The 11,224-nt window shown below is 38.4% G+C and overlaps 1 protein-coding gene across 2 annotated transcripts in view; it reads left to right on the top strand.

Annotated features, from left to right (window-relative positions):
* The first annotated feature begins 1,794 nt into the window (after positions 1-1,794).
* vegfab (vascular endothelial growth factor Ab) overlaps positions 1,795-11,224 on the top strand; it is a 28,880-nt gene continuing 19,450 nt past the window's right edge. The window contains exons 1-3 of one of the 2 annotated variants that reach the window (XM_053650212.1): positions 1,795-3,386; positions 5,429-5,471; positions 6,177-6,373. In XM_053650212.1, coding sequence (XP_053506187.1) covers positions 3,219-3,386; positions 5,429-5,471; positions 6,177-6,373 — 408 coding nt within the window. In that variant the 5' untranslated portion in view covers positions 1,795-3,218. The remainder of the gene's footprint in view (positions 3,387-5,428; positions 5,472-6,176; positions 6,374-11,224) is intronic. The other variant, XM_053650213.1, reaches the window with a different exon arrangement.

Below are 11,224 nucleotides of genomic sequence, written 5' to 3'. Positions count from 1 at the left end.
CCCTGTATTTTATTCCATTGCTACTGAGAAACAGCTGATTGAAGTTATGCAAATAGATCAATCACAGCTGATTTCCATCTAGGAAACACACTCGGGTGTCGAGGTTCTTTCAATCACATGACCATATGATATACAGTAAAAGAGGACCTCTGTGGGCTGATCTTGTGTGGAAAAGAAACAGTATAGAGCAACAAAAAGAAAGTAAGAAAAATTTCTACACGAGAGAGAGGAAGATGAGTACCAGGACAAGGGAGATGAGTGGGACAAGGGCAAGGGTGAGAACAACGTAGAGAGAGAGGAGTTAGAATGCATGGTGGCGCTCAGAGAAGGGCCAGAGCTATGGTACCTGATGAAATAAGAGCTACTGTCATAGGCCATGTCATAAACCACAGGCTATCATACAAAGAGGCCGGTGAACGAGTACAACCGAATCTCAACTGGGACACAGTAACATCCATTGTCTGGATTTTTCAAGAAACCAACAGGTAGGATATTGTATAAGGGCTCCTCTCACTGCAAAGTGTAAATACAATCATTTTACCATGTATTACTGTACAGTGACTGTATGCCTGTATGGCAGATTAGAGGATTACTTTTTCTTTTTCTTATTCTTCTGTGTTTTTTTTCTGTTTGTATATTTTTGTATTTTCACATGATAAACGGCAGCTATAGTGCATATTTTTGTTATCTTGCATATTTATATCCTGTTGCAAATGGAGTCTTTACTGCAGCAATTCTGTCTCTGTCTTCTTTTTTTCATAAACCGTACATTCTATAAAGCTACTCTGAGATGGGTCATTCGTTTTTTTTTTTGTATTGAATTTCTGCAGCAAAAGAAACAAAATGCATGCATTTGCTAAACCCAACAAAACAAAAATGTAGAGAGGCTTCAAAAGAAACTGCATTGCAAAGCACAATATATTATCAATACAATATACTGTCTACTGTATAAGGGCAGACCTGACACATATAAAATAATGCAGTTTCTGTAATTCAATCTGATGTTCGTGTTTTTATGACATTGTGCTATGATTGACTAAATGTTCCTGCTGGAAGAGAACGTGTGTTTGTGTTTTGGTAGACATATTTTATTGTCTTAGTGTATTATTTTGAAAATTAGTGTTGGAGTTTAGTTTACAATGTGATTTTTAGCATGAAATTAACCGTTTTGGCCAATTGTGTGTTGTAGGTGTGTCGGTGCGTTAAGAGTTCAGAAAAACTGATAAAAGTATTGGAAAAATTGTCATAGCAATCGTAAAAAAAAAAAAAACTGTAATCAGGACATTGACCCAGAACTATATGATTCATGAAATAATATACACTATGCGACAGGCAGAGGGCGCCACTTAGACTTTATGAATAGAGGAAAATGTATGAATGACTTCAGAATGCATGGGAGGCTTGTGACTTTGTGAAACAGTGGCACTCAGCCCCGTATGAAATAACTACAGTTCTGCCGCATGACAAGCCGTGAGCACTGGACTAAGTAAAGGGAAAAGTTATTTAGAAATGTTTAGTCATAATCTTACTTGAAAGAGCTCTAGATCCGAAAATGAACTTTGAGATATGGAACAAGACTAAGAAATCACCAAGTTAGTTTTTATTCTCATTGTTTTCACTGGTGATGTGCTCGGCAGCACGCTGTGATTAAGTCACTTAGGCTATTTAGGGTAGAACTCTAAAATAACAGTGGGATAGTTACAGGGAACCGGTGACTTTATTCATAGGCCCAAAAAGGGGATGGCTACATCCAAGAGCGCATATTTTCTTACTAATTAGTAGCCTAGGTCTGTAGCCATACTACTGGTTACTATTTCAGTACATTATTAAATACGGTAGCCATTCAGTCGGAAAATGAATGATTCCGTTTCAGATCACGTGCACAGCGCGAGCTATAGAGATCCGGTCTCCCGGCACGAACGCACGCGCGCGCGCACGCACGCACGCACACCTGTACGTGGCGACACACACACACACACACACACCTGTACGTGGCGACAGACACACACACACACACGATGACGAATATGATATGATTACACCCTAATTTTCCGATTATGGCAGACCGGCCACGAATAAGGCGACGGCTCTTCCGGTCATGTGGTTACCGTAAGACTCAGTCGGTACTCTACTGCTGTTTACACGTATGTGTAAAGTATGACAAAACTTGAAAAGGTTGGAATTTATTAAGGCACCTATAACACAGTGATGCATGGTAATTATGGACTGTGGCTAAGATGATCACATTTATTTATTTATTTATTTTTTGCTATTATGTATATACACATAGCTTAGTTTCAAGCTCGTGTCTCTATCACTGCCTCTTCGTCAAAGATTAGACCAGTAACGCGTGTCGTTTACGCGTAGCCCACGCGTAGTCTTTCATGTTGCCGCATCATCATCATCATCATCATCATCATCCCTTTTTTTTTTCTTCCCCGCTTTCTAAAGTCCACATAAAAGTGAATGTGAAACGTGTACGTTTGATTTGCCTACTTGCGTTATTGCCCCGCTGCACATCAACGTCGACTCGTTCTCACAAAAGGAGAACGCTGTAGACACGCCCACCGCGGCGCAGTCCAATCAGATGCGCTCATATGGAGTTTCAACCTCGGTGCGCTGCCCGAGTGACCGACAGTTGAAACCCCTCGAGCGCACAGCTTTAGTTTGGCGGTGGCACGTCTCCGACTCAAATATTGAAAACAAATTTAAAAAAAAAAATTTTAAAAGGCAGAAAGAAGGAAGAAAAAAAAAACCTGCTGGGAAACCCACCACGAAGCGGATACCGAAGTTACTATTATTATTATTTTTATTTTTTTGATTCAGCTGTGGAAGGTAGAGACCTACCCGGTTTTACCGGGCACTTAAGAATTTTGCGCGAGGGACTGCCAGGTTGTGATTCACTGAGCCACCACAGCTCAAAGTTGCATCAGAACACGACTTTCCCCGAGTGACAAGTCAAGTCATGGGATTATTAGACTTCTGTAATGTGGATTGTAAGGGCGTTTGAGCAAAAGCTCAGTCTGCGTCGGGACCATGTGAGTGGATTCGCGTCGTGGCTTCTGACGTTTCTGGATATTTTGAAAATCATCGGCAACAGTTGAACCCGACGTCCTTTGCGTGCCTTTCCTTTTCACCAGGTGTCCTGTCTCGTGGGACCACAATGGGACTTTAGCCTGATTAGTTCTCCTGACCCCCATCTTTAGGAAGCTCCATCCATGTCTGCCCTGTTTTCTGAGACTCTCTCTGATGCTTTTCAACAAGTCCGCCTATCATACGATAGGATTTTAAACAGACTTTCGCGTTGCGCCATGTCAGTCATGAACTTGGCCGTGCGCTTGTTGCAGTTGTTTTGCGTGACGCTCCTGTATTTCTCAGCTGTCAAGGTAAGTCATGCGTGCGCGCGCGTATACACTGTGCACTTTTGTCATGCGTTTGGGATCACACCAGCCGCGCGCGCTGGACAAGGACGCCCTTGTCACTGAGGTCATTGACCGTGTACTTGTCTGCTCCTCCCAAAATGTGTAGTAGCCTAATCCAAATGACGTCTGCTTATTCTGATCACGCGTTTCCTTAGCGATAACGATCGAGTACTTGAAGGTTGGACGGTAATTACTACCACCTTGTGTGTGTGTGTGTGTGTGTGTGTGTGTCTGTGTGTGTGTGTGTGTGTGTTCGACCAAAGGAGAGAGTGTGATTTCTGTGAAGGCCTCGTCAGAGCCACCATGGTAATATTAAAGGCGCAGTGTGCTTATGGAGCTGTGCCAGTCCAGACTAAAAACCCAGGGAACACTACCCAAACACATAAATAATGCCTACTAGTGAAGTTTTTTTTTTTTTTTTTTTTTTTCTTTTGTAGTAGGCTGGTAGCATGTTGAACACATTTAGAACATGCTTCCCATTTACTGATAACATATAAATGGGGGAAATCATTAAGGCAATTTCATCAGTCAGCAGAATTAAAGCTTGATCACAGTTTAAAGATGTATGTGTTTATATATAGGCTGCACACAATATCAGCGTTTTAACAACGTGGTGTGTTGGACACATTGAAACACTGTAACTGTTGATTCATCATTGGAGATGTTCAGCACCAGGGGGGTATCAATTCAACACTGTGGATTTGTGCTTGGTGAATATACATTTGATATGCCAGTTATGATACTTAAAAGACACGGTGCATGTTTGGAGAATGATGGCGTTAGCAAGGAGGCAAAAGTTTTACAGCGATAGCAGTGAATTAATAAGATGAATTCTGTAATATTACTAGAATTAAGTAATCCATTTCTTCTGGTTCAGTGCGAGTGAAACCAGTAATAAGCTGGTTCATCAGTAACTATATAGTAGTTTATGTTATATTTTGGGCTGCTGGTTCAAAAACACCTTGAAAATATGGATTTATTTTGACAGTTTGAGATGTATGTCTGAATTTTTGAAAACTGTACTACAGTACTGCAAGTCAAAGCATGGTGGAACATGACACCAAGTCCTAAGTGGGAGAGTTTGACAACCAGATCATTGTTTAGCCATTGGTAATGTAAAACAATGTATGCACGCTATCAGTAGCAGCTATTTCTGCTGTTGATTGCAATATGAAACTGAGAAAAACGTGACTCAAAACTTGTATAAATTCCGGTTTAGAATCCTGTACTTTGCCAAATCATGTGACTTAATTTTGTTAGAAACATAATTTTCATGCCATTATACATTAGATGAAGCTGACAAGAGGCATTGTCATGCAGTCTAAGTTGTATTAATTTGCATACAGGATAGCATGGTTTTTGCAAGCGAACTAGCATACAATACAACCTCATGAATAGGAGTAATTCTTTAACTGTTTTACATTTTCCATACCTATATCCTGTCATGCATTAGTGTGTATTTACAGTATCAGCTGATAGTGCAGCACAGTAGTAATCTGTCCAAAGCCTGTAGATTGTTATCATTTAAGATTCACATTGAGGTTTGCCCCTGCTCACCAAAATCATCGCATATGAAAAAAAGAATTCCTGAATAAAACTTTTTTTTTTTTCTTCAGTGTTGTACTGTTGAGTTTCACAAACTTCATTTAATGTCATTTAAGAAATGGTTCTTAGGTAATGCTCTTTAAACATCCACCAAGTCTGTGGGTTGAGGCTGGAGTATTTGGTTTACCTTGCTTTGGCAGCTATCCCAAAATTACGTCACTCTAGGAACTGACATGCAATGAATGACAGAGGTTGCATCAAGCAGTGATATTTGCATGACAAGTGTAATTGAAACAGGAATAACCACATAGAGAAAAAATTCCATCTACAAAATAGTGTGATTTGAAATTAACCCTCATTATTGTTTACTTATTCTGCATCAATGTATTTCATTTTCCTGAATGTAATACCAGTGAAGAATTTTAGTTCAATTTCTGACTACATTTACTTCTTTTCCACAGAGTGCCTATATCCCCAAAGAGAATGGAGGCAGCACAAATGAGAGTAAGTTAAAATGGTGCTTAAGGGACAATCCAATAATTCTTCCTTAAGCAATCATTCTTCCTAAGTTTTATTACACGTCTATAGTCACTTGAATAGAGCACCCTCTACTGGGCAAATAGTGCCTAGAGGATGTCTGCCTTTGTTAAGATATAATAGAGGACCAAGGAGAAACGTGTGGTCCAGTTTATCACCTCAGTTCTATAACTTTAAAAACTGGTCACATTAACATATTGAATTGTGAAGGAACATGACTCATTGTTGAGTCAAATCTGCAAAAAAAAAAAAAAAAAAAAAGATTGCCTCTGTCCATTTTGGGTCCCCAGTCAGATTTACTTATCAGATTTCATTGATCATGTACACTGTTCCTTCTATAGAGTAGATTCAGAACTCATGAATATCAAATGGCCAGAGACTTATGTCCATGTAATAGAAAAAAGAAGTTAACAAAAATCAGGATATTCAGCATTGACACTTCTGTTTGTCACTGCTTTTCAAAAATAGGACAATTTACATGAACAGTTTACAGAGAACAGTTTATATCCATACCTGTAGTAAACTGTTGACAATATGCTGCCATCTACTTCTAATTCAGATTACAATGTACAAATTAGACTTTCACACTAATATCTACTTGCAAAGAAGCACTATTATCACCAACTTTCTAACACATCTGGATTTATAATATGGCTTTATATCCTTCTGCAGTCGTGGCCTTTACTGATGTCTACAATAAGTCAATGTGCCGGCCACGGGAGATGCTGGTGGAGGTCCATCAGGAGTATCCTGATGACATTGAGCACATTTTCATTCCATCCTGTGTGGTGCTCATGCGCTGTGCTGGCTGCTGCAATGACGAGATGTTAGAGTGCACACCCACTGCCACACGCAACATCACCTTGGAGGTCAGAAAGCTACTCATTGAAAATCTTAGAGAGAATCTCGATTGTTTGTCTGCTTTGTTTGTGCCAACTTGTCTCCTACTCACTTACAACTTGATGTTTAATGTTTATAGCTTGTGCCTTTTTGTTTTCGCATGTTGTCACCTCTATATATTTGATTTGTGCAAGCAAACGGCTCTGTGTAAGGTTTTACTGTAGAAACTTTCATCCACCTAATTCATTAAGCTAGTGAGGTACCAGCAAAAAGTATGCTGTGTCCATTTTTCTTAAAGATTAGCAATATACTTAATATAACAACATATTAATTATAAGTATATTTTATAGGTACACTGACAAAATTATTGTTATTTTAGCTGTCTACCAAAGTATATTGGAGTTACGCTCCAGTATGAATATGAATTCAAAGTGCAGATACTCAGCTTTAATTTAAGGGTAACTACATCCACACTGATTGAACAGTGTAGAAATTATAGCACTTTATGTGTGGTTATAAAGGAATAAAGGTAGTTGAACAAACTAACATAATTATAAATTAAATTGTCATCTTTAACATTTGGGTGCAAATCCATTACAGTCAATGACTGCTTGATGTCTGGAACCCATAGACATTACCAGATGCTGGGTTTCTTCCTTGGTGATGTTCTTCCAGGTCTTTACTGTTGCTGTCTTCAGTTCCTGCTTGTTCTTGGGGTGTTTTGAATTCAGCAAGTGAAATGAATGTTCAACTAGATTCAGGTCAAGTGATTGAATTGGCCATTGCAGAAAATTCTACTTCCTTGCCTTAAAAAAGTCTGTGAAGTATGGGTCGGGTCATTGTCCATCTGCACTGTGAACTGTGAAGTACCATCCAATGAGTTTTTTCCTCACCAAAGAGCATCCACCACAATTATTTTCTGTGGTGTTCCTGACCTTTTGGATTTCCTGAACTCACCACTGCATTCTTAAGAATGTACAAAATAGTTGATTCGTCCACACCTAATGTTTTTGCTACTTCTCATCAGCGGCTTCCAAATACAAATGTAGCAATTGACATCAGCTCTAGACCATTTATCTGCTAACTTCTGTCAAAGAATAACACTCATCTGGACATGATGCAAGTGAACAGCCAACTGCCTCATTACTTTTGCTCACTCAAAGGTGAGTGGGGGTAGTGGCACAGCATTTAATGCAGTAATTCCTACACCGTTTACCCAGTTTGGATGTAAATGCCCTCACATAAAAGCTGAAAGTTTTCACCTTGAGGTCATATTCATTATTTAATTTAAATGCCAATATTCTGTGGTAGACAGCTACAATTTATGGACAGTATACAGTCTTCTATGAAAATATTGGAAGATATTGGCAAGGCCAATTCTTTTGTTTTTGCTATAAACTGAAGACATTTCTGTGTGAGATAAAAAGATGAAAATGAGACGATAGATCAGAATTTCAGCTTTCATTTTCTCATATTTAAATCTAGATGTGTTAAACAGCTAAGACCATGGCAACTTTGGTGGCAGACCACCCAATTTTTGGGTGAGCAAAAGTATAAAGGAAGTAAATAGCACTTAATAGTTGGTTGCATAACCCTTGCTTGCATCAAACCAGTGATCCACTGGTGACCCGGTGACCCATTTCAGCTGTCATTTCCTTATATTTGTATCTAGATGTGTTAAACAATTTAAAGAACTTAAAGTTTAAACTTAAAGAACATGGCACCATTGGTGGCAAACCAATTTTTAGGTGTGCAAAAGTATTGGAACAGATAGTCTTAAAGTAAATTGTGCTTAATATTTGCTTGAATATCCCTTGCTTGTAATAACTGCATCAAGCCAGACACCCACTGACATCTCCAAGCTGTTGCATTCTTCTTTTGTGATGCTTTCCCAGGCTTTTACCACAGCTTCTTTCAGTTATTGTTTGTTTTGGGGATTTCTCCCTTCAGTATCCCCTTCAAAAAGTGAAATGCATACTAAACTGGGTTAAGGTCTGCTTATTGACTTAGCCAGTCGAAAACCTTTGACTTTCCCCCCGATAAAGTTCTTTGCTGTTTTTGCAGTATGTTTTGGATCAATGTCTTGCTGCATGATGAAGTCCCTCAAAAATTAGATTTCTCTGTAACTTGGCAAACAGAATGTTTCTGTAGACTTCTGAATTCCTTCTACTGTTACCATTATGAGCTACATTTGATTAATAGTTTGGGGTTTTGTCTGTCTGGAAACACTGCTAAAAAAAAAATCCTGTACTTTTTTGGTTTTCACATCAGTGAATCCTTACTTTCAGTTTTGCTCACAATGTTTCATTTTGGTAAATCACTACCTTTTACTGTAAATCTTTCTCTGTTTCACTGTTGCTCACACTCATTTTATGAGTTAATTCCACTTTCATATTATCTAATTAACGTACTTTTTTTAAGTAACACTTTATTTGAAGGGTACCTACTAGGGTCATAATGGTACAACGTATCTTTTTGTTCAATACTAGGCTATCGAAACAATAGATTGAACACTCTGCACAATAAAGGACGCTATTTGTCATAAAATACCACTTATATCACATGAGGTGCAATAAACATTTAAACTTTTTCAAGCCTGACAAAGTCGATTCCTCTTTACCTTGAAACAGGAGAGGCTACATGGATTTAAAAAAAACAAAACAAAAAAAAAACCACGCTTTTCCTAAGTATTTTTCCACAAGCAGATACACTGCGCCAGTGAAACAGACTATGTTTAGCAGCAAGCAGAGCTGGAAGATTCCCCCAAGTCTTTAAGGCCTAGTGTATGGCACTTTGGCTTCCCGGTAAGTTATAACACTGACAGCCAGTGAGTGGTGGACCAAAACACCACTTTTTTTTTTGCCCTTGCGCTAATACAGCAAACATACAGCTATATGGTGCATACTCACACACGTATGCACACGTGAACATGCAGCAAACTCTCTACTGCATTTAGGCAGCCTATCCTTGCTGATTCAGTCTGGGCTAAAGAAATCACCACAGCGATTATGACATTCATGTTGAGTAATGGAGAATGCAGGATTCAAAAATAAATCTAGGGCTATGTGAGCAGCAGAATGGGAAAAGCTCTGTGAAGCCATCAGTAAACGCTAGCCATGTTTAATTGTGTTCCATTTTAATGCACAGCTTTTGTTTCATTCTGTGCTGCTAAGAGTTTGAATGATCACACAAACACTGTGTCATTATGAAGTTTCAATTGTTGTACTTTTATAATGTTGAATGTTTGAATCAATTGAAAACGATTGCTTGGGGGAAAAAAAACTAAGGCACATAATTAGACAATGCTTATTTTTCCTGTACTGAACAGGTAACATATCAAATATGAATTTTGTGTATTGTTAGAATCCTAACTCTTAAGTACACCCCATGGAAATGGTTGGCTTTTTTGACATATTTGAACAAGCAAACATTTGATCCTCTTTGAAACAGTACCTATTAATAAAGGTGATACACTCTACCATATGACATAAAATTGACATTTTGTAATAATTTTCACAATTTAAATTAACAAAAAAAAATCAGATCAGTCACATGAAAAAAGTAAGTACACCTACATGTATCACACCGATTTCAAATGACTGCCAATTTGTCCAGGACTGGCCGTCCTAGCAAATTCAGCCCAGGAGCAGATCGTCTGATGCAAAAAGAATTCTCCAAGAACCCCAAAATTTCATCAAGGATCTGCTAGTAAGTCTTGCAACTGTTGGTCTCAAAGTGCATGCTTCTACAATCAGAAAGAGATTGTGCTAATTTGACCTGCATGGGAGGCGTGTCAGGAAAAAGCCTATGCAAGACTACAGCAAGGACCAGGACTTTTGGAATAATGTTCTCTCGACAGATGAATCAAATATGGAGTTCTTTGGCCACAGTAACAACAGACATGTTAGGCAGAGACCAAAGACAGCTTTTCAGGAGAAGCCCCTTATACTAACTGTGAAGCACGGTGGTGGAAATGTTATGGTTTGGGGTTGCTTTGCTGCCTCAGGGACTGGACAGCTTGCATTCATTGATTCAACTATGAATTCTGCATCATATCCAAGAGTGCTTGAAGATAATCTGAGGCTGTCTGTCCGAAAGTTGAAGTTGAACTGAAAGTGGTCATTTCAATAGGATGATGATCCTAAGCACACTAGCAAATTCAGAAAGGAATGGCTCAAAAAGAAGAAATGGAGGGTTATGGAATGACCTAGTCAAAGCCTGGATTTTAATCCCATTGAAATGTTGTGGGAGGATTTGAAACAGGCAGAACATGCAAGAAAACCCTCAAACATCTTGAACTGAAAGAATGTTGCATGGAAGAGTGGTCAAAAAAGGGGGAAATACCATCTTCTGAGGCCAAGGGTGTATTTACCTATTCCACAGAAGAATATCACATTATTGATATTTCTGTTGAATAAATGATTGAAAAAAATTGTATTCCTTGTGGTTTTGTTCAAGTATATCAACATCAATAATATGTACTGTTTCAAAGATGATGAAATATGTCCAAATATGTCCAATTTGTCCAAATATGTCAAAAAAGCCAACAAGTTCCATTGGGGTATAATTATTATTTCACATGACTGTACATAGGGCCTTACCTACATAACACAATCATTATCATTGCATACATTTTTTTTTGTAAAACAATGCTGGCGAATTTATGAAAGGCAAATGTTGTAAGAGGTATGAAAGAGTGAAGAGAGAACAACCCTGAATTATAATTGTGGATTGACTGATTGACGTATTACTGTGAAAAATGTTTTTCTTATCTTGCATTTTGTTAGTATGTTTTGGCGTATAACACATAGAGAGCAAAATGTAAACATCATGCATCATAAATGCAAGTTTGATTACCACATCATTTTAAGGGCATTAAA

This window comes from Ictalurus furcatus, chromosome 19 (assembly GCF_023375685.1).
Source record: "Ictalurus furcatus strain D&B chromosome 19, Billie_1.0, whole genome shotgun sequence".
NCBI classification, from domain to species: domain Eukaryota; kingdom Metazoa; phylum Chordata; class Actinopteri; order Siluriformes; family Ictaluridae; genus Ictalurus; species Ictalurus furcatus.
The sequence above is the reverse complement of the archived record's forward strand: the minus strand, read 5'-3'. Positions and strand labels throughout refer to the sequence as shown.